The sequence below is a fragment of the Mobula birostris genome, chromosome 12 (assembly GCF_030028105.1).
Source record: "Mobula birostris isolate sMobBir1 chromosome 12, sMobBir1.hap1, whole genome shotgun sequence".
Classification (NCBI taxonomy): Eukaryota; Metazoa; Chordata; class Chondrichthyes; order Myliobatiformes; family Myliobatidae; genus Mobula; species Mobula birostris.
Window position 1 is genome coordinate 61,234,596 of NC_092381.1, and position 24,870 is coordinate 61,259,465.

General features: G+C 40.7%; 1 protein-coding gene across 9 annotated transcripts in view; it reads right to left on the reverse strand.

The window, feature by feature from the left end:
* Positions 1-24,870, reverse strand: part of lepr (leptin receptor) — a 236,324-nt gene that overhangs the window by 186,230 nt on the left and 25,224 nt on the right. For 8 of the 9 annotated variants that reach the window (XR_011888024.1, XR_011888022.1, XR_011888018.1 and 5 more), the window contains exons 3-5: positions 22,912-23,193; positions 7,806-7,929; positions 3,143-3,324 (exon numbers count right to left, since the gene is read on the reverse strand). Coding sequence is in view for 1 of the 9 variants with exons in the window: in XM_072273875.1 (XP_072129976.1) it covers positions 3,143-3,324; positions 7,806-7,929; positions 22,912-23,193 (588 nt within the window). In the remaining 8 variants the exon portion in view is untranslated. Of the gene's footprint in view, positions 1-3,142; positions 3,325-7,805; positions 7,930-22,911; positions 23,194-24,870 lie in introns of those variants that run through there. The other variant, XR_011888025.1, reaches the window with a different exon arrangement.

The following is a 24,870-nucleotide window of genomic DNA, read 5'->3' on the forward strand; positions in this document are numbered from 1 at the left end:
ATTGGAGCCATCTATTCAAAGATCCACCACTCAGAACAGCTGAACGCCCATTTTGGCACATATAATGGTCCTCACAGTTTGACAGAGTGCACTTTTTTAAAAATACCTTTTTCTTTGGAAGATAATCATTTGATCAGTTCCTTCACAATTTATAATTATTACCTGCTACGGTTTTTCAATATATGAGCTTTTCTTTGTTCCTTCCAAGTAGCTTCTTTTGATCTTATTCTTTCACCTACATCAATTTTCTGTCAAGATCTCCTTTACAGTATTTACTCAGTATGATGTGGCAGATAAAAGAAAGTTATACCTTGTTTTGAACATGGTTGAGTTTGTCAAGCTTGTGATGGCATGGCAGGTTAATATGTTTCTCATAAAATGTTGAATTGACTCAGGTCTTCACTGACTTGACAATATAATATCAAACTCTTTAGTAAAGAAATATTCAATAAAGCAAGAATTAAATTAACCTTGAGAAGTGATTCCTGAAAAATGCTTGGATTCAAGGCAAAACTGACAAAAATAGTAATCAATTTATCAGAGAGGAGTTGGTAAAAGTTTTTCTCACATGCCTCAACATTGTGTCCTTTTTGAAACTGAATATTCCATTCAATGTGGTTTTCTGTTCAGACTTACAACTCCCATTATTTTACATAATCAATGAGAATACTTAGAGACAATGAAGAAAATAATGCAGCGCTGACTATTTTACTGACCAGAAATATATTTGTAACCTAGAACAGAAAAAAACATAATTGTCTAAGGCATGCAAAGTTCTGCATTAGGCAGCACAGCAAGTGCTTTGCATATATTATAATAATCAATTCTTTGTGACTGATGCATAATCAAGAGTCTTGTCATCTTTCATTGATTAAGGTCTTTCTTCCTGAAAGCACTTTACTGAAAGTTCCAATGTAAAACTTTGTTATCTGATTCTTAGTGGGAAATATGTGCATTCATATGAGTTTATTCTTTCAGAGAGACTATTGTACCACAGCAACTGTACACCTTCACACTTTAGTAAGTTCTTTATTTTGAATAATGTATAGAATGTTAATTTAATTACCCCACCAGTGAGGAAACATTTTCTCACCCAGGCGGGTTTTGGTACCTGTAAGTCACTTCCTGTAAGGACGCTAAAGGAAGAAACATCAACATACTAAAAATATTGGATATGGATTTAAGAACCAGGCTACAGCTCAAAGCGCAGGAAGCTGAATTGAGGTTGGACAGCTCTTTTTTAACTGGCGGATACTGTGCATTTCTATACATTGCAACAGAGTCATAACACAAAGATTTTTACTCCCTCACATTGTGTGATAGGTGGAAGATTTAAACAAATTCTAATTCTAATTCTACTGGATAGAATGAATGCCCCGCTTCTGTGGTGTAAATTTCCTTTGTTTATTAATTCTGCATTGTGCATCTGAAAGCAGCAGCCAGATGACACAGGGATTATAAAGAAGTGGGGAAATTAAGCTTTAAATGTTTGAAACTCCCAGCAACATGATATTGACTGTTGTTAGCAAATTGCTCAGGAAAGGCTACCCAAATGTGTTGGCTGCATTAGACATGCAACATTTGAAGGAAAAATCAAGTTTACCCACAAGAAGTGAAAAATGAATCTGCTGGGCTGTTGGACATAGAGGCAGAACATTTGTGACTCATTGGCTGTGCCCTTTTCAAATAAATGTAAAGTTATTTATTCACACGGCACGATTTGGGTCACATGTTCCAAATATTTATTTTCTACTAAGTTAAGCACTGCCAAAAGACAAACTAACTGATTTTATTCTATTAAATAGAATTGTAATCTATTAAAATAGGGGATATTTGACTTGATTCTTAATAAACCAGTATCGTGAGCACCAAAGGGTAGTCATAATTTGCATTTTGCTCAGACTTTTAAAGTGCCTGGGGTGAGAAATGGAACTATATTGCTGTAGCTAAAACAGATTATTGATGTACAGCAGAAACTAGCATACAACAAAGATAAGAAAAGAAAGGGGATCAAGTAACTTGGACTGAGGATAGGAAAATGCTAACATTCAGAATGGGCTGTTATAAAGAAAAGAGACAATAGGAAGCTAGCCCAAAAGGACAAATAAACAGGTCTAACATGGGCATGGTTGAGCCATGTCAGGAGAAAAACAAAATCCCTGCCTTTGATGGAGAAACTTTCCTTGCTGCCAATGCCAACTTCAAGTCTTTTGACTAAATCCCAAGCCGATGAAGGGATTGATTTGCAGTGCACCATATTGATGAGTGCAAAGTATGGGAAGAGAAAGAACATTGAGTTGTTATTTGTAAAAGTACTCCAACACCCTAAAGTAAAATTGAAAATATTCATTCCACATGTACCTCCGGTTAACAAATTCTTCAGATAAACGAGTCTGAAAACTGAAAAATTGAATTCACAAAAAAAAAGATTTTGGGTCCCAAACCTTATACCAAACAAAGTATACCAGGTTTCAGAGTTGATCTGGAATTTACTGTGGTGAAAGGCAGCTGAAAACAGTATGGAAAATTTCACATAAAATTGATTTTATATCCACCTTTACTAAGAGTGTATCTCTTCCAATTTCCATCTAATTTGCAGGAGATCCACTTACAGTCCAGTGAAGTGTAATAAAACATCATATTGGCTAACCAAAAGTGCCACATAATTGGGCTACAGTATGGACGACTGATCTGAAATATCTTCAAAGGTATTCTATGTTTTACAGAAACTAATGATGATGTTACTCTGCTCACTTGAAGTGAAACGCTGTTTGCTCTAAATGTGCTCCATCCAATACCTTAGCTACCTGAAAACTCTTAAAATGTAAAATCAAGCATACGAGTTATTTTCCATAAACTTTTGACTAACTCTTTCTTCCACAGTCAACAGACTTTAAAGGTTTAGTCAAGGGTCATTCAACCACCATTAGAAATAATACTTTTTCTCAGCCTAACCAGATGAAATACTTGTGATTCAGATCAGGGGAGGGGATGGTGCAATTCATTACATGCTGCTCCACACACACAATTATTAATGTAAGCTGAAGTGTTTGCTCTGCTTCTCATTTCATCCTTCATGATAATACACTCAAAATTGTTTATTGCATTAAACACTGCAAGAGCATAATTCTTCCAGACTTACCTACATTTATTGGCATGACAAACATCAAAGGTGACTGCAAGGTTCCAGAATTGGTAATCAGCTCTATCCAGATGAAATACTTGTGATTGAGATCGGGGGAAGGGATAGTGCATTGAATTACTTGCTGCTCCACACAACTACTACTGTAAGTTGAGGTGTTGCTTTCCTTCTGGTCAAATAACCTGCAAACAGCAGATGCAAAAGACAACTCAAGTACCAATTCTCAGTGGAACGGGGATGTCAGAGAAGGCCTTTACTCTTCAAGATCAGTAATCTCAATATTGTAAAACAAACCTATGTAGCTGTAAGCACTCAATACATGTGGTAGTAACCACAGTTAACGTTCCTACCAGGCACTCTTTCAAGTCTAAAGGTTTAGTTCTGTTAGCTGATTGTATTCCTTTGACAATTCCGAAGTATAGCACAGGCCAACAATAATCAATGAGTTAATATGTGAAGTACACCAGGTTGTCAGCTGCTATTGAACTATACTCCTCCCTGAAGCAGTACTCTCAGAAATGTAAACAGGGATAAATAGGACAAGATGTCCACAATACATGATCGCCCCACAATGTGAGTAAACAGGGAGCTAATCTTAAAATGTGAGACATGCACAGGAACAGGCCTTTGGCCCACCATGCACTGAACTAACTAAGCTAAATGCTGCCTAATTAAATCCCTCCTACCCAGACATTAGCCTACTAAGTACATATTTTCCTCCCTCCCAACCCCTTCAACTTTCATAGGGATTTCTCTCCACAAGACTCCTTTGCCTACTCATCCCTCCCTACTGATTTCCCTCCTGGCACTTATCCCTGCAAGTGTGACAAGTGTCCTCACACCTACTCCCTCATTACCATTCAGGTCCCCAAATAGTCCTTCCAGATGAGGTGACACTTCACATGCAGGTCTGTTTGGGTCATCTACCATATCCCATGCGCCCCGTGCAGACTCTTCTGCATTGGTGAGGCCCAGTGTGGATTGGGGGACTTCTTTGCTGAGCAACTTTGAACTCTCTGCCATAAAAGGCAGGATCTCCCGGTGGCCACCCCTTGAATTTGACTTCCCATTCCCATTCTGATATGCCTAGGCATGGTCTCCTCTTCTGCCATGATGAGGCAAACTCAGGTTGGAGGAGTAACACCTCATACTCCTTTCAGGTAACATCCAACCTGATGGCATCAACGTTGATTTCTTTAGCCCAGTAATTTCTCTTCCCCTGTCCTTCTGTCATTTTCCTTTCTTCATTCTGACTACCCTCTCACTGCTTCTCTTCTCTTCTCACCTCCTCTGATTCCTCTCCTCCTTCCCTTTCTTCCATGGTCCACTGTCTATTCCTATTAGATTCCTCCTTCAGCCCTTTACCTCTTCCACCTATCATCTGCCAGGTTCTCACTTCATTCCTCCTACCTCACCAACCCACCCACCTTCTCTCTAACCTATCATCTGCCAGCTTGTCCCCCTTGCCATCCCCGACCTTCTTATTCTGGTTTTTGCCCATTTCATTACCAGTCCTGATGAAGTATCTTGGCCTGAAACATGAACTGTTTATTCCCCTCTACTCACACTGCCTGACTTGCTGAGTTTCTCCTGCTTTTTGTGTGTGTTGACCAGACATGGTCGATTTCCCTCCATTCTCTGCATACTCAAATGCCTATTTAAATGTCTCAAGAGCCCACATCATATCTGTTTCCACCACTCTGCAAAAAAAATACTTGCACCAAAGATCTCTTTTAAACTTTTCCATCTGATGATAAATGCATGCCCTCTTGTATTAGAGAGATCAAATCTGGGAAACAAATACCAGCTGTCTACTTATGCTTCACATCATTTTGTAAACTTCTTCAAGTTTTCCCTCAGCTTTCATCGCTCCAAAGAAAATCTTAATTTGTTCAACTTCTCATTATAGCATATGCCTTCTAATTCAGTTTAATCCATTCTAAATTTTTCAAAGAAGCACAATCCAAAATCACAATAAGTCTTTTAAAGTCATTTAAGTTTATCAACATTCTTTTCCTGAAATGTCTTGTTAGATTGTAACTGGAAAGATTGCAACTTCTTCCTTAAAATAAAACAGACAACTGATTCTAATCTATCCTCTCCTTAACAAACAAACAACATAATTCTTGGTGATTTTTAAAAAGTGGATTGAATTGTTTTTAACCTATAGGCATCCGTTAGTCTCGTGAGACCATGGATTTGCGCCTTGGAAGGTTTCCAGGGCGCAGGCCTGGGCAAGGTTGTATGGAAGACCGGCAGTTGCCCATGCTGCAAGTCTCTCCTCTCCACACCACCGATGTTGTCCAAGGGAAGGGCACTAGGGCCAATACAGCTTGGCACCAGTGTCGTTGCAGAGTAATGTGTGGTTAAGTGCCTTGCTCAAGGACACAACATGCTGCCTCAGCTGAGGCTCGAACTAGCGACCTTCAGATCACTAGACCGATGCCTTAACCACTTGGCCACACGCCAACACAGCTGAAGGTTCTCTGGTGAACAACTGATGAGCAACCATCCAATTTTTGATACTATCAGACTTGTTTGCAAACACTTTGAAAGTTGCAAGTCAGATGCTAGTGCAATAGAGTTTAAACTCCACCACTGGCAGTGGAACGTAGATCATAAAAATCAATTGCTCAGTGTGCTCTGGAAGAGAAATAGTGAAACTAGACTAACTGAACAGACAGAACAGATGCGCTTGGCATCCACTTCACAGTTTTACAATAGGGAATGCAGTTTATTTTTAATTACTCTTTGTAATTTAATGTTTTTGATTGAACTTTATTTCTTAGCATTTAAGTCTACTTGAGGAGTTTTCAGTATTTCTTCTACAGACTGGAAGTGCACCTCCTTGAGGACCACTCACCACCAAGAACCAGCTCCAATACAGATTGTGGTCAGGGGCAGAAGTATCTAGGCCACTGGATCATCAGTCACATTTCCAAGCAGCAGGAAACCTGGCTGACATTAACCCCATGCATCATCTTCATCATGTCAAAATATTACAAAGGGGACAGCAGGTTTATATTTGTTAATTCATTTTCAGGATCTGGAGTTCCACAATTTAAACCAAATCAATTTTCAAATCAAGTTAACGGGCAAGCCGCAGGGGACTCCTAAGCTAACTACACTTGTCCTACTTGAAAGGTTGCCGTTATAGCTTGGCAGTTAACTGTTGTGGATGTTGTAGTTAGTTCACACTTTAACCACTGTGCAATGTTGGTAGAGGAATGAATATTTGGGGTGCTGAATGGGTCCTGGATGGTGTCAAGCTAGTTGAGAGTTGTTGGACTTATATTCACCCAGGAAAGCAGAGAATATTCCATCATATTCATGAACTGTGCCTTGTATATGGTGGAATGTCTTTGGGTTGTTAGGAGGCAAGTCATTTGCCTCATGATCTCTTCCTCTGACGTTGTTGTAGCACGGTATGAATCTGGCTGGTTCAGCTAGATTTCTGGTTCTGGTTAATGATGACCACAGAAATACAGCACTGCTGATGAAGAACTCAACAATGGTAATGCCATTGGATTTCACGTGTAGGTGGTTAGATCCTTTCTTGTTGGAGAGTGTCTGCCTGGTACTTTCATGCCACAATTGTTGTTACCAGGCCTGAATGTTGTATTGCTGCATGTTGGCATGGCTGCCTCATTCACTGAGGAATTTTATGTGCAATTGAGCATGGTATAGTCATCCCCATACATCCCCACCTCTGATACTATGCTGGATGGAAAGCCATCTTGGATAAAGCCCTCCCAACCATTGAGCACATATACATGAAACAATGTCGTAGGAAAGCAGCATCTATTGTCAGAGGTCCTCACCACCCAAGCCATGTTCTTTTCTCGCTGATGCCATCAGGTAGAAGGTACAAGAGCCGCAGGACTTGCAATACCAAGTTCAAGAACGGTTACTACCCCTCAACCATTAGGCTCTTTAACAAAATGGAATAATTACACTCACTCGCCCATCCACTGAAATGTTACCACAACCAATGATTTCACTTTAAGGACTCTTTATCTTGTAATTTCATGTTCTCGTTATTTATGGGTATTTATCTTCTTGCATAATTTATTGTCTTCTGCACGCTACTTGATCTTTCATTGATCCTGTCATAGTTACTATTCTATAGATTTGCTGAGTATGGCCATAGAAAAATGAATCTCAGAGTCTGATGTGGTGACATACATGTACTCTGACAATAAAATTTACTTTGAACTCTTCGAACTTCGATGAAGCAGCTAAAGTTATTTGCCAGACAAATAAGAAGTTGCCAAAATAAATATTCTCTAATCCTTACAAGTAGCCAATTGAGAGAGGCCCCATTTCAGTTTCATCTGATTCTTAGTAGATTTGATTCATCCTTTTTATTCATGGACCAGTTTGCTGTGGAATCATGCCAAAGTTAGCAGTCAATGTTGTTCTCCAATAACAGAACATAATGTCATTGGGAGGCAGCAACTTCTACTTTTACACAAATGTAACTATGGTCACCATGAATGGAATTTCAGGCATTGATCCATATCGCATTACTTTGAGAATGGCCTCCAAATATCCCACAGCACTGCCGGAAACAAAATCAACTTTGGTCTATTTTCTGGACTTCAGGGAATTTCCTTTGGCTAGATTATGTCACCAAAAAAGATTATTTAGTTTGTTAACTTACAGCTGATTTTGATGCTTCATTCTGTACTTTGCAAACTTGCTCATTTTCCAATCTTCTGGGTCCAATGTACAGACGAATAATGTCAGGTCTTCGGTTGCCCAACACTTGATGTCGATTCTTATACCTGACAAGGATAAATGATTAACAAAAAAAAATCCAATGAAACCCAAGAAATAGAAAAAGTTCATGAAAAAATAAAGTTAAATAGTTTCAGATGATTTAGTTCCTGCTCTAATGGTTCAGTGTAGAAATGTATCCTGTGATGTGAAATCAAACATCGAGCAGGAATATTGCACCTATGACGGGCTGAATAAAGGTAGCTCTGGACATCCAATTGATCCTGGACCCTTTTGACTAAAAGAGTAATGGAAAAAATACTTTGTTTTCCTGCTCCTCATTAATGCATTAATGGGTCATGCTGTAGCAATCAAAATCATCTGAGCAATATAATCATTTTAACCAATCTAATTTGAAAATGAGCACATGAGTAACCTGAACTGCAGTTAATAGCTCAGACACTGAGTGTTTTAGGATTTCTGTGTTTGTTTTAACTCCTCATGTTTGCTGATGAACAAGTAAAGCCCAATTCACATACTGCAATGACAATACACAGTTCACCAATGGTAAAATTTTTACTCTCCTCACTAGTTCTGTAATATTTTCCCCAACCTCTGGATAAAAACATAAATCTCAATCATTTAATTCTAGTTTTCAAAGATAACCTTCCATGAAACAGGAACATTGTTTCAAAATGGATTTCACTTAAATAGTTCATCAACAAGCTGAAATTAAAGTGTATCTATATACTACCAAAACTCTCATGCTCTGTCTGTCTGTTTGTGGCCTCCAATTAGCACAAACGGTGCATTACAGTGGTACTTTTTTTGGCTAAATCGAATTAAAATGTGCTAACTTACAGAATGCAGGCAAAGTTCAGGGTTATATATTCGTATAAAATTGCTCATTCGCCAAAATAAACAGGCTCCCTTTTAACCCGAGACCCGATCGGCCAACATGGAAGTCGGGGCGCGACAGCCCGACGCATGCGCACGGCCAGCCTCAGCAGCGACACCTACTGGAGCAAAAGGGCAGGGCAGCTCTATTTCGAGGGGTCACATTCTGCTAACACCACCATCAGCATGTGCAGGATTGGGACGGATCTAACTGCCACTCATCAATAAGAGATAATTAAATCTTATTGTAATGACATACTTCGAGACACCCATAAGACCCTCTGCTGCAGTCAAAAGACAGCAGTGACTATATCACATCCATTTAGCAGAGCACCAACCACATCATCAAGAATAATCAGCATCCTTTGGTGTTACTGTTTCGTATCTTCTATCCAGCATTAGGGTAAAAAAGTGGTCAGCCTAATTATGCCGTGCGGAAAGGAAGGGGGACATTATGGTCAACAGATGACACTAAACGTCATCAGGAAGCGGCAAGAGTAGGGAGAGAACAAGAAGCGGATGAGGCCAGGGCTACATGACTCCAGGATCAAAGAGTCAGGATAAAAGAAGATGAGAGAAGAAGAGACAGAGGAGGAGAGGCATGACAAACAACAGTGAATTCAGCACTGACCTCTGTGGTACACCACTAGTCAAAGGTCTCCAGTCTGGAAAAACAACTCCATTACTATCCTCTGACACCTACTACCAAGCTAATTTTCCAGCTTATCCTGGATTCTATGTGATCTGACCTTCCAAACCAGCCCGCCCAAGATCTTATCAAAGGCCTTACTGAAGTTCATGTATACAAGTCTACTACCCTGCTCTCTTCAATCCTCTTGATCAACTTTTAAAAAAGTGTAACATTGGTAAGATTCAATTTCTCACACACAAAGCCATGCTGACCATTTCCAGTCAGCCCTTGCCTTTCCAGATCCCGGTAGATCCTGTCCCTCAGAATCACCTCCAATAATTTTCCCACCACTGAAGTTAGGCTTACCAGCCTGTAGTTCCTGCTTAATGTTAGACATAGTTTTCACTTAGTGCCATTTACAATTCATCTATCATCAAATCAGTTTACATAGTTAACAGTGGAGAGCTCACTAAAGCAAAGAACGGGCTATCAAGTTATAAGACAACTAAAGTGAGATAGAAATAGAACAGTGAGGAAGAATCGTAAGCTTGTAAACAGATTACATACTGCTTATATTCAAAGGGGAGACAACAGACAAAGCAAGTATAGGCCCAATATGCCAGAACCTGCTGTCAGTGCTGAGCGATTAACTCTGATGTACACAACAAGTGTGAATTTATGTTTTGCAGATCCACCGTAGTCAAATTGCTTCCTGGGGCTAAAAAGCAAGACCCATCATTGTGGCAGAGCCTGGCATGTGTAAATGCTATGAAGATTTTGTTTGACTGGAAAAGGTTCTCTTATACAGTGGCTTAATATAATCTTCCTTCTTTTAAGTACAATCTCAAACACATTTCACTAGGAATCTGTCTGTGTGCAGTAATGTTAACATCTGACCCCAATACTGTACCCATGACAGAGAAAGCAAATAAACAGATCAAGGGGTCGAGGATGACCTCCTTATAATCAGGTCATTGAACATGAAAGAACCTAAAACTCACAGGTATCATGGGACAATAGGAACTATATTTAAAAGCTGCTGCATGGTGCTACCATTCTATTAATGCAGATTTGGATGTTCCGCGACCAACACATCATATTTAAAATAATACAAACCATAACTGAATGTTAAACGCTGGGGCCATACGGTTCAATACTGACTTTTGGTGCTGTTGTTAGGAATTTACCCCTTTTCCCCATTCCCCAGGATACTCGAATTTCCTCCCATTCCCCAGAGACGAATTGGCTAGTAAGTAAACTGGCCACACTACATTGCACCGAGTAAACCTGCAGGCGTGTATACATGTAGGGATGTTGCCTGCGGCCTCTTTATTCTCTCGAGCAAAAAAATAAGTTTCAGGCATTCCCAAAGCTCTATTCCTAAACTTCTTGCAAAGCTTCAGAAGACTCACTGAAGATAAAGTTGCATGAAACAAGGAAGCTGGGAGGAAATGTCGATGGAATCTCTATTCTGGGTGGAAATCACGTTTCTGCATACCTCGACACAGCTTTATCCCCCCTTGTTCAATCTCTTCCTACCTATGTTCGTGACACTTCTCACGCTCTTAAACTTTTCGATGATTTTAAGTTCCCTGGCCCCCACCGCTTTATTTTCACCATGGATGTCCAGTCCCTATATACTTCTATCCCCCATCAGGAAGGTCTCAAAGCTCTACGCTTCTTTTTGGATTCCAGACCTCATCAGTTCCCCTCTACCACCACTCTGCTCCGTCTAGCGGAATTAGTCCTTACTCTTAATAATTTCTCCTTTGGCTCCTCCCACTTCCTCCAAACTAAAGGTGTAGCTATGGGCACCCATATGGGTCCTAGCTATGCCTGCCTTTTTGTTGGCTTTGTGGAACAATCTATGTTCCGTACCTATTCTGGTATCTGTCCCCCACTTTTCCTTTGCTACATCGACGACTGCATTGGCACTGCTTCCTGCACGCATGCTGAGCTCATTGACTTTATTAACTTTGCCTCCAACTTTCACCCTGCCCTCAAATTTACCTGGTCCATTTCCAACACCTCCCTCCCCTTTCTAGATCTTTCTGTCTCCATCTCTGGAGACAGCTTATCCACTGATGTCTACTATAAGCCTACTGACTCTCACAGCTATCTGGACTATTCCTCTTCTCACCCTGTCTCTTGCAAAAATGCCGTCCCCTTCTCGCAATTCCTCCGTCTCCGCCGCACCTGCTCTCAGGATGAGGCTTTTCATTCCAGGACGAGAGAGGTGTCCTCCTTTTTTAAAGAAAGGGGCTTCCCTTCCTCCATCATCAACTCTGCTCTTAAACACATTTCCCCCATTTCACGCACATCTGCTCTCACTCCATCCTCCTGCCACCCCACTAGGAATAGGGTTCCTCTGGTCCTCACCTACCACCCCACCAGCCTCTGGCTCCAATATATTATTCTCCGTAACTTCTGCCACCTCCAACGGGATCCAACCACTAAGCACATCTTTCCCTCCCCCCCCCCCCCGCCCCGCTTTCCGCAGGTATCACTCCCTATGCGACTCCCTTGTCCATTCGTTCCCCCTCATCGCTCCCCACTGATCTCCCTCCTGGCACTTATCCTTGTAAGCGGAACAAGTGCTACACATGCCCTTACACTTCCTCCCTTACCACCATTCAGGGCCCCAGACAGTCCTTCCAGGTGAGGTGACACTTCACCTGTGAGTCGGCTGGGGTGATATACTGCGTCTGGTGCTCCCGATGTGGTCTTCTATATATTGGCGAGACCCGACGCAGACTGGGAGACCGCTTTGCTGAACACCTACGCTCTGTCTGCCAGAAAGCAGGATCTCCCAGTGGCCACACATTTTAATTCCACATCCCATTCCCATTCTGACATGTCTATCCACAGCGTCCTCTACTGTAAAGATGAAGCCACACTCAGGTTGGAGGAACAACACCCTATATTCCGTCTGGGTAGCCTCCAACCTGATGGCATGAACATTGACTTCTCTAACTTCCGCTAATGCCCCACCTCCCCCTCGTACCCCATCCGTTATTTATTTTTATACACACATTCTTTCTCTCACTATCCTTTTTCTCCCTCTGTCCCTCTGACTATACCCCTTGGCCATCCTCTGGGTTCCCCCCCCCCTTGTCTTTCTCCCCAGGCCTCCTGTCCCATGATCCTCTCATATCCCCTTTGCCAATCACCTGTCCAGCTCTTGGCTCCATCCCTCCCCCTCCTGTCTTCTCCTATCATTTTGGATCTCCCCCTCCCCCTCCCAATTTCAAATCTCTTACTAACTCTTCCTTCAGTTTGTCCTGACGAAGGGTCTTAGCCTGAAGTGTCGACTGTACCTCTTCCTAGAGATGCTGCCTGGCCTGCTGCGTTCACCAGCAATTTTGATGTGTGTTGTCAGGGATGGATGGGTTTTGCTGCCTTGCATCCCACCACTGCCTGTTATCTTGTTAAATACTAGTCTGAGACAGAAGTTAGACCAATTATATATTATGAAAGATCGATTTCTATTGACATCATTCATTCATGATAAACTTCATTGACAATGCCAACACCTTGCTTCCTTTTTGTTGCCTCTGAACTGAGGTTGCAGTTAGCCATGTGGCTTTCAATGATTGATGCACCATTCAATCATGGCTGATCTTTTCTTTCCCCTCATCAGCTTCACTCCCTGGCCTTCTCCCCATAACCTTTGATGTCATGTCCAATTGAAAACATATCAAGCTCTGCCTTAAATACACCCAACAACCTGCCTCCACAGCTGCCTGTGGTAACAAATTCCACAATTTCACCAACCTCTGGCTAAAGAAATTTCTCTGCATTTCTGTTTTAAATGGACACCCCTCTATCCTGAGGCTGTGCCCTCTTGTCCTAGACTCCCCCACCATGGGAAACATCCTTTCCACATTTACATTGTCTATGCCTTTCAACATTCAAAAGGTTTAAATGAAATCCCCCCCCCCCATTCTCCTAAATACCAGCGATTACAGACCCAGAGCGATCAAACATTCTTCATATAACGTTTTAATTCCCAGCATCATCCTTGTGAACCTCCTCTGGACCCTCTCCAATGCCAGCATATCTTTTCTTAGATGAGGAGCCCAAAACTGTTGACAATACTCAAGGTGAGAACTCACTAGTGCTTTATAAAGCCTCAGCATCACATCCTTACTCTTGTATTCTAGAACTCTAGATATGAATGCTAACATTACATTTGCCTTTCTCACCATCAAGTCTGCCTGCTAGTTAACCTTTAGGGTGCTTGGCACAAGGGCTCTCAAGTCCCTTGCATCTCAGATTTTTGGATTTTCTCCCCATTTAGAAAATAGTCTGCACATTTATTTCTATGACCAAAGTGCATAACCATGCATTTTCCAATATCGTATTTTATTTGCCACTTTTTTGCCCATTCTCCTAATCTGTCTAAGTCCTTTTGTAGCCTACCTGTTTCCTCAACATTACCTGCCCCTCCACCAATCTTTGTATCATCTGCAAACTTGGCAACAAAGCTATCTATTCCATCATCTAAATCATTGATATGCAGCATTAAAAAAGTGCTCCCAACACCGACCCCTGCGGAACACCACTAGCCACTGGCAGCCAACCAGAAAAGGATCTTTTAATTTCCACTCACTGCCTCCTACCAATCAGCCAATGCTCTAACCATGCTAGTAACTTTCCTGTAATGCCATGGGCTCTTAACTTGGAAAGCAGCCTCATGCATGGCACCTTGTCAAAGGCCTTCTAAAAGTCCAAATATACAAAATCCACTGCATTCCCTTTATCTATCCTATGTGTAATCTCCTCAAAGAATTCCAACAGATTCATCTGGCAAGACTTTCCCTGAAGGAAACCATGCTGACTTTGTCCTATCTTGTCCTATGTCACCAAGTACTCTATAACCTCATCCTTAACAATTGACAGTTGTAATTTCCCAGTCCTCTGGCGCCATGCCAGAGTCCAGTGATTTTCGCAAGATCATTATTAATAATACCTTCACAATCTGTAACACTAGCTTTTTCAGAACCCTAGGGAGCAGTTCATCTGGTCCAGGTGACTAATGTACCCTTAGGCCTTTCAGCTTTTTGAGCACCTACTCCCTTGTAATAGTAACTGCACTCACTTCTATTCCCTCTCTTCTGAAACACTGCTAGTGTCTTCCACAGTGAAGACTAATGCAAAATACTCACTTAGTTCATCTGCCAACGCCTTGACAACCATTATTTCTCATATTACTAATTTTGCATATGACCTTCAGGCAATGCAGCCCCTCTACAGTAATTAAAACGCCTATCTCACCTGATAGAATTTCTCATGGACTACAGCAATTGAAGATGTTCTGCAAGGAGCTTCTTGGGACAATTAAGCAGTAATAATAAATGTCAACCTGAGCATTTCATTCACATCTACAAGTGTCACTTTCGAAAACAAAGTGCTGTGTGGCTGAAAATGTTAAAATGCAGACTGGTGGGAAGAACTTTTTTTTGTATGATATGCATGTGCATTTCTAGTATTGATTTTTATTGGCATTGAAACAACCAGTATTTATATGAACAATTTTACAGACTAGAAATAATGTACTGTTATTCAAATCTGGAGGGAGATTCTGAATAAAATTCTGGAATTTAAATAGGATTGTGAGATATTTAACTATATAATAAGCTCTTGCCCAGAGGGCATTCTGTAGCGAAGCAGATACTATGGATTAAACTGTATTACTTTGTGTTCCATAATTACCACCATTACCATCATACCACAACACATCAACTTCAGTCCTGAAGCAAGTGTCAGTGTTAACCAGCACTTCAAATTTAACAACAGACAAATAAAAATAACCTTAGGAGACTCATCAGGAACTTAAATTTAGAAATGTATTAAAATATTATACTACAAGAAAAAAATCATATAGAACATACCAGTAATACTGAAATTAATGGCTCATGTTAAGAAATATTTCTTTAAACATAGCGTAAGTAATGGAACGGATGGGGTGGTGATTGTTAAACCAGGTTAAAATGTAACAGCTGTTGTGACACAACCAAAGGTTCAGAGAGAAGGACAATGAATGCATTTAAAAGTGCAACTACATCATATTCCAATCTTAAAATTACAGCTCCAAATATTTAAATTACTTTTTGATAATTAAATCTTGTAACATTTACCCAATTTTACATCTTCTTTAATTTTAAACAAGCATTTTTCAATTAGTTTTATTGTATGACTTTATCATTCATTTGTTTCAATTAATAAGAATTTAAGCAAATTTCAGCAAATGTTCTGAAATTCAATGTTAGTAAATTACATTCTTGCTGCCTAAGATCATTCTAGATGAATTAAAAAATTGCCAGCATTAAATTATCAAGTTACACTGAGTAGCTAACAAACAATTACAACGTTGCAATAGTGCCATCTATAGCTATCAACTGATCAACTAGTTTGGGATAAGTTGTAATTTCCAACAAACTTCCTGATTTTTATAGGGAGTTGTAATTCATAATCAACATTCTTTCTAATTTTTTTTCGCGGCTACACAGACCAACCATTACTCTGAACAGGAAATTTTTTTACACAGCCTGAAAAATGTGCAGCACCTTAAATGCTTTTTTTGTAATGGGCATATTATAGCAATGGCATTCAGCTGGCTGGGAGTTAATTAACAATGAGCTACTGACTTCCATTCTGTGTTTATTGTTACAATTTGTAATAGTGCGATAATTTGAAATACGTTGAAGCTCTAAAATGTTTCAAAGTAAAAGTTGTGGTACATTTATTATTTAGAAAATTTATGGATTCACTAACACATAATTAATTACAAGGTAGTTCACAAATAAATAACAAATTTCAAAATTATATTAACATTATATAAGAGACAATTCCAGCTATACGGCAACAAAGGCTATTTCAGTTACTGCACGGCTGCACAACTGCCGAGTTTAGAGGAAACAGTGTTCATAATTACTACAATGAAGCTAATAAACCATTTCATTTGGTATTAAAATAATTACAACCCTGGAACATGTTCAAAACATAGAAGTGATAAAACAGGGCTGATGGAACCAGTCAGTCATACATTCAGGTGTTTTCATGGTTGTTGGTGAAATGGGTAAATCCCTCCCAACCACTGAGCACATCTACATGAAACACTGTTGTAGGAAAGCAGCATCTCCACACAGGCCATACTCATTTCTTGCTGCTGCCATCAGGTAGAAGGTCCTCAGGACTCGCACCACCAGGTTCAAGAACAGTTACTACCCCTCACCCATCAGGCTCTTGAACAAACGAGGATAATTACACTCATCTGTTGCCGTGTTCCCACAACCAATGATCTCACTTTAAGGATTCTCTACCTTGTTATTTCATATTCTGGTTATTTATTGTTATTTTATTAGTAGTTGCACTTCAACAGTTTGTTGTTGTCTATGCTCTTGCTATTTTATAGATCCAGTTTACAGTTACTATTCTATAGATTTGCTGAGTATGCCACAGGAAAAAGAATATCAGGGTTGTATATGGTGACATGTATGTACTCTGATAATAAATTTTACTTTGAACTTCGAATGAGTTTTTAGTGAATTTTACTAAATTGTAGCAATACTGCTTATTGTGCTTTATGTCAAATACAATATTTGGAACTATATTCAATATTTTATATTCTGGAACAACTATCAGATGATGAGATAACTCTTGCCTTTGAAGATTCTGTCCTTTACAATAATGTGAATTTATTTGTAGTAACAGCAATTCACAAGTGGAACAAGTCTTGGACCAAGAGTACATTAGAAATCATGCCCCACTGTTTTCAGGTGATTGAAGCTTTGTTCCACTGAGCTTGCAGATCAGTCCAGTGTACTTAAGTATTATCAGATGGTGCAATATCTTCCTCTCATCAACAGTTCCTTTATAACTTTTCATCAATCACCTTAATTTCACCCACAAACTTAAATAAGATACTAACATCTAAAGTGCACAGCATTTCTGCAGATTCAGCAATGATCATAAAAGCATGCATTGCCTAGTCCTTAAATGTTTGCAAAACTGATAAAAAACAAGACATTTTCTCATTCCTAATAAGTTAATACAGTGGCAACTTTCCAACCAAGTTACTACCGAAAAATAGTCAGTTCTTTTGGACAAATAATTTGCATCATACTTTTGCCAAACTGCAACACAGCCAAAGTGAAATGGTTATCTTCTGTTTTTTTCTCATTCCCTTAAATAGTATTGAGATCCTACATTCTTAATTTTGAAGAATTCTTCCTTGAGAAGATCAAGCACATAAATAACTGTAAGGAGATCAAAAAAAAGCTAATGGAAAGTTGGCTACTGAGACTGAAAGACATATAGTACACCTGCACAAACCTCTGCTCCAATTGAATCTGGCCACAGCTAACAGGAAAACTGACAACTAGATGTTACAGGTCATATTTCCATCAACAAGCAAAGTGCTTGTGCAACTCAGCGGATCAGGCCGCATTCATGGAGCAAAATGGAGAAAAATTCATGGAGTCAATATTTCAGGTCAGGTCCCTTCATAAAAAAAAAGTAAAAGAGAGACAAGAGTGGAAATCAGACCACTGGGACAAAGAAATGGTGGATGAACTTATTAAGTATTTTGTGTCAGTTTTCACTATTTGTTTCAGAATTGAGGGATGTCCAGAACAGAGATGAGGAGAATAGCCTGTTTCTGCTCCTATGTCTTATGATCTTCATCAGAACTCTGAATCAGTCCAGATGAAGGATGTAGACTGCTCATTTTGCTTCACAGATGCTGCCTGATCTGCTGTTTTTCCAGCAGTTTATTTATTGCTCTCGCTTCCAGAATCTGCAGTCTCTCATGTCCCCATATTTCCAGCAACTTCTATCCTCATTTCAGATTTTATTCACATCCAGTCTCTCTCTACCCTCCGTAACACCACTAGCATTTTGGACAGTAATGAAGGTCCTCCATCTCTCGTGGTGTTCAGGGCTTTCTTCATCATGTCAGTGGCTCAGTTTTCACTACTCACAGTCATGCAAGTTCTGGGTGTAGACTCAGGAGTACTGTCACACACAGACGGAGAAGAATTCTCCATTGCTGTTTCCGTAACAATTTTGTTTTACCAGTCAGGGTTGCTAGCCTCGTCTTCAATACCCAAACCTGGAGGACCGGTAGACCACTCCTAGTCTGGCTTCTATCCTTTGACCTGTTTGGCATTGGTGACCCTACCGACAGCCTAACCACAAATCTCTGACTCCAGACAACAGAAGTCCCTGGGTCATTGAGGCACACGGGCCTCCAAGTCACAACAAGGTTGTGCTCCTCTTGGAAGGTCCACATCCATTAGACCCATCTTTTCCGAACTGTTATTCCATTACCACGTCCACATTTTTTTTATCACTCACTCTCTCCTGCTTTCCACCCGATTTCATCCCTCCTGTTTCTGGAACTTAAAGCTGGCTTTCTTGCTTACTTTTCTCATTAAAGATTACTAACCTGAAACAAGCTTGATTTCTTCCTCCAGGCATGCCACCCACCCTACTGGAGCATTTCCTCAGTGCCTTAGTCCTGCCGTGCAGATACATCAGAATGATGCCAACACTAAAAGGATTAAACTATAATGACAAGATCTGTAACTTGGACATGTATTAAAGACAAAGTATCATCCTACCTCTCTGCAATACTATATCTTCTGTTTGCAGTAAGGAGTCTATAATTTCAATGCACTGCCTTCCCAGATAATCAGACAATAAAATACATCAACTAGAATTTCTCCAATTTTTGATTTTCAGCATATTTTCAAGAAATGGTTATGCACATTTAATCTATATCTGAAAACTCTTTTACTGCACGTACAAGCCAAATCACAACATGCTTGCGCAAATGATGCAGAGTATTGACCTGAAACTTCGAGAATTCCTCCTTACCAGCTTCCTCACACCCTACCAGACACTGTGTGACCTGCTAAGTTCCTCCACAGATTACTTGTTGCTCTGGATTCTGACATCTGCAGTGTTTTGTGCCTCTCTATGTCATACCAAATGTCTGTTCATTGGCTAAGAGGTCCAGGTAAAGGTACCCACTGGCAACTCACACTTTACAGTGAATTTTAAAATATTTAACATTCAAAACAAGGGCCTTAAAGCCAAACTCAATGCCAAAAAGCACACTTTACAAGTTCATTAAAAATCAGTGTGTGACCAAATTTCCAATGCAGGGTGCAGAAGTGGAAATCGGTCAGAAAGGTACAAAGTCTGGAAAAGAAGTGATCAGTGTTACAACATTTGGAGGCTGTCGAAGAAAAGAATTTATTCCTCTGCAGCTCAAAGCATTTACTGCAACTTGAAAGTGGCATTGCACATCTAAAATTAAAATGTTGCTTTATCCAGCACTAACATCTTTAGATGAAGGTAAAATTCAAACTTAATTCCTGCGTCAAGGAAAAGTTTCTTTAGCAACACACACACACACACACAAAAGCTGGAGGAACTCAGCAGGCCAGGCAGCCTCCATGGAGAGGAATAAACAGTCCATGTATCAGGCCGGGAACTGGAAAGGAAGGGGGAAGAAGCCAGAATAAAAAGGTGAGAAGGGTGGAAGGAGTGCAAGATGGAAGGTAATAGGTGAAGCCCGGTGGGTGCGGGAGGGGAATGAAATGAAAAGTTGTGAGATGATAGCTGGAAAAGGTAAAGGGCTGCAGGTGAGGAGAGTGGTCCATGGGAGAAGAGGGAGGAGGAGGAGGAGCAGCTGGGAGGGGGGGGGTGGGTGATAGGCAGATGAGAAGACAAGAGAAAACAGGGGAGCCAGAGTAGGGAATGGAAGAGGAAAGGGAAAACTTACCATAAGTTAGAGAAATCAATGCCCATGCCATCAGGTTGAAGGCTACCCATATGGAATATGAGGTGTTGCTCTTCCAACCAGACAGTTGCCTCATCAGAGCAGTAGAGGAAGCCATGAACCGACATGTTGGAATGGGAGTGGGGACTGGAATTAAAATGATTAGCCATCGGCAAATCCTGCTTGTTACAGATGGATCGAAGGTGCTCGATGAAGCGGTCCCCCAATCTACATTGGGTCTCACCAATGTAGAGCAGGCCACACCGAACGCACTCAATACCATACACAACCCCAACAGATTTGCAACTGAAGTGTTGCCTCACCTGGAAGGACTGTTTGGGGCCCTGAATGGAGGTGAGGGAGGAGGTGAATGGATAGATACAGGTATAGCACTTCTTTCACTTGCAGGGGTAAGTGCCAGGAAGCACAGTAGTGGGGAGGGACAAATATACAAGGTGAACATGGAGAGAGCGATCCCTATGAAAACTAGAGAGTTGGGGGAGGGGGCTAAACATTTTTTGGTGGTAGGATCTTGTTGAAGATGGCAGAAGTCACAGACAATGAAGAGCACGATTCACAGGCTCGTGGAAGGAAGGTAGAGACAAGAGGAACTCTATCTCTGTTAGGGTGGCAGGAAGCTGGGGTAAAGTCAAGATATCTGTGAGAATTGGTCAGTTACTTTGGTGACTGGTGAATCAACAATTTCATACGTGTTTAAATTTTGTGGAGTGCTCTCAGATATCCTACTGTATCCCAGTAGATCGAATAAACTTTGAGAACATTGGAGGAAAGTTAAATCCACACATACCTCATAATCTGTAGTTAAACAATAACCTCCAATGCTCCATTAAAGCAGTGAGAAAACATACTCATTTGATTCAGAAGTGGAACGTGAGGCTAGGTGTGTTGATGAAAAGATTCTAAAACAGACACATGAACAGGCAGAGAATGAACAAATACAGACTATGTGTAGGCAGAAGGAATTAGTTTAATTAGATGGGCTTGTTACTGCTCTATGCCCTATGACTGACACAGGTTCTGCCTACATGTCAAAATCAGAAGCCAGAAACCAGGTTGATGCCTTCATGGCAAGCCTGGCTTTTGCCAAGGTCTGTATGCTACCTAAAGGGAGGGCCTTAAAGACACATGCACAAATTCTGATCAGCTGTACCTGCCCAAGAGCAGAGGAAAACCCATGAAGGGCAAACTCAGGGTGCTGCCGGACACCAATCCCCTACTGAGTTCTTAAATCCTATTACCTATCCTGCACACTCAACCTTAACAAGTTTTCCTTCTGAGAATATTCATCCTGCATCTTGCCGCACCCACTCTGTCAATGAACACAAATTTCCACACATTCCAAGCACCACCACCATTTCTAACAGTTCATTATACTCCCAGTGAGTGTCACTCCTCTAGATGACCTGCTTCACTATCACTCTCCACACACACCATCCTTCATGGCCAAACACCCAATCCTACAAACCTGGCCACTATCTTCCCACCCTTCCCAGCCACGAGGTACCTTCTCCCCAAGACCCCCACCTCTATCTTCCTTGTTTGCTGAAGACCACCATGTTGCCAGATGTGAACTGACTTCTTCTGCACTTCCCAGTCTGACTAATACAAAGCATCCCAGGGGTAAAGAACAGGTTCCGTTTTTACAGATGTCCATGTCAATTTTGTCCATAAGCCATAAAATACACAAAAATCTCTCAATGTGGTAACCATATTCTGCAGTTTTGAGTAGAATAATTATCAAAATCAGAGAACAACAATAAGAGAGAACATATGCTAAACGTGGAGAGAAAGAGGAAATGAGTCTGACATCCAGAGGATCAGATATATGTACAGTGTGTGTGGACATCTGAATTTAACAGCATTTAGGAGGTCATTCATAGGTACAAGTATCCATAAATTGGGCCCTCCAAACCAGGAAATGGCCTGTGGAACAATTTTGCAATTGATCTCAGATTTATAAATAAGACTCTTAAGTAAACTAATTTTTTAAAAGATATAAGATTACGTTTTAAAATTTTAATTTCGGCTAGAGGTGTTAAGACTAGACAGTGGAGCATATTTGATGTTCGACATGCCATTCTAGTCACACTAAGGACCTTGCCAATCAGATTAACACAATTTGAATAAACTGCAATGCTAATAGTTTTGTCCTGGCAATTTCTCCCCACCCCCACCAAGTTCCTGTTGTGTCTACAGGAATTCAGCTGTCCAAGCAAAAGTTAGAGCTTGGTGCCAATCTATACCTACTCGTGCCAATTTTATCCTTTGAGTTTATGGCCACCAGATTTTAATTTGAGAAAGGTCACTTGCAGTGCCAGAGATCAGAACTTTCCTATAGACCTCTGTGGGCTGGATTACACTCAAAAAGTAAAAGGGCTGATCCATTATTCAAGTGAATAATAAATAAAAGCTTTTTGTGTTAAATCAATCCTTTGCAAATAGATCTCCATTTCAACAGAGTTTTGCTAGAATTTGCCAATTCTTTTACAAAATCCACCGGTTAACAATGTTACCATCAAGCAAATTATAATTCCATGGCTAAACACATCTGTTATCAGTTAGTTTTACCACATTTGGACTTAATCCTCAGTGACTTTTATACATGGATTTCCTTCAATATGTTTACACAAGCTGTGGATTTTTAAGGTCCTTTTAAAATCAAAAGAACCACTTACAAACACAACGCAACTGATGAAAATAGATTCTTACTTTTCTCTTGTTTGATGAACTGTGCAGGGCAATGCGCATCAGCCTCTTTCCAGAGACAGCAGCTAAAGCCATCTTGGTCCGTTGAACGTGATGTATTTGCACTTCGCATATACTCTCTAAGCGAAGAATGGAGACAGCTTGAATTCCTGTACAACTGGGTCTGCCAGCTTCTGTGTTTTTCAGTAGCTCCGTGCTTCTGCAGTGTGCAAAACATCGTAAAATTCCATGGTGGAATCTCAAAGGCTTTTTCTGGATCATGTGCGTTAACTAAAACAGATGCTCCTGCAAAGAAAGGAGAGAACCAAAGATGTAATTATTCAGGACAGTCAATACACCGCCACACCCAGGTACAAAAGGGATCACCGAAAACTACACAAAGTGGGGAAGTTATGTCTTCTTTTTAACGAAGCCTAAGAACTAGACCAAAAAACAAAACCTACTCCCCAAAGGGAGCAGGACTATTCTCCATTAATGTAATGCTGGGAAAACTACCCTCCTTCCACCACCCCCCACGCACCCAGTTACAAAAGAGATCACAAAAAAACTACACAAAGTAGGGAAGCTATGTCTTCTTTGAAATGAAATCTAATAACTATGCAGAAAAACAATACCTACTCTTCAACTGGTCAAAACTAAGCCTAATAACTAGGCCTTTAAATGGTGATTGTACCTATAAAATTAGAGCTCTGACAATAGGATTGTTCCCACAAAACCTGGCCCAGACACCCCCACAACCCTGGCCCACACATTCCCACAAACCCTAGACCACACACTACCACAAATCCTTGCTTACACACCCCCAAACCTGAGCTTTCTCCCCGCCAGGCTCTAATCTCCATCTTCCAACCCTGCCGCTAACCCTAAACTCCACACCCCTTTCTCCTCTGGCCTCTCACTTCCATTCCCCAACCCTACCCTTATCCTCAACCCTAACCCCTACTTTCCCACAAACACTGGCCCGGCCCAACCCCACACTCCCCCCTCCCCCCCCCCACACACACACACACAGGCTGTGGAAAAACTATCCCTCCTGTGTTTCTTGATCTTGTTACTGGAGCGTAAGTGTCACTTGACTCTGCAACTTTGATCTGGTCCATGCCTTCGTTAACCTAGTTCAATACTACTTGCCTTTATTGGGATCTTAAGGTTTAGAGTTATGACTATGCTGAGGATTTGTCTGGGTGGATGGGGTTATTGCTCCCACAACCAATGGACTCACTTTCAAAGATTCTTCATCTGATGTTCTCAATATTTATTGCTTATTTATTTTTATTATTATTATTTCTTCTTTTCATATTTGCACAATTTGTTATCTTCTGCACTCTGGTTGAACACCCTAGCTGGGCTGTTTTTCATTGATTCGGTATAGCTATTATCTATAGATTTATTGAGTATGCCCACAAGAAAATGCTCAGGATTGTATATGATATATGTTCATTGGTAATAAATTTACTTTGAACTTAACCACAAACCTTCTCCCCAACCAATCCTACCTTATCACAATAAGAATAGAAAAAGTTTTAAACACTCAGTAGCAGTTGTTTCCTCACCTTTTTGCAACATAACTTTGCCTATGTTATTGTTCTGATTGGTTTGCAGAACTTTCCTCTTGGATTGGCTCCAATGTATGAATGGTGCATATAAGGCCTTTCAAAAATGTCATGCTGGCACTCTGCCCAGTTTTACTTATTGATTGATCAAGATATAGTGCAGGATAGGCCCTCCTGGCCCTTCCAGCCACGCCACCCAGCAATCCCCAATTTAACCCTTGCCTTATCACAGGACAACTTACAGTGACCAATTAACCTATCAACCAGTATGGAGTGTGGGAGGAAACCGGAGATGCCGCAGGAAACCCACGTGGTCACGGGGAGAACGCACAAGCTCCTTACAGACCGCGGTGTGAATTCTTTGCACTACGATCCCTCATCTCTAATCAATCAATTAATCCATGGCAAA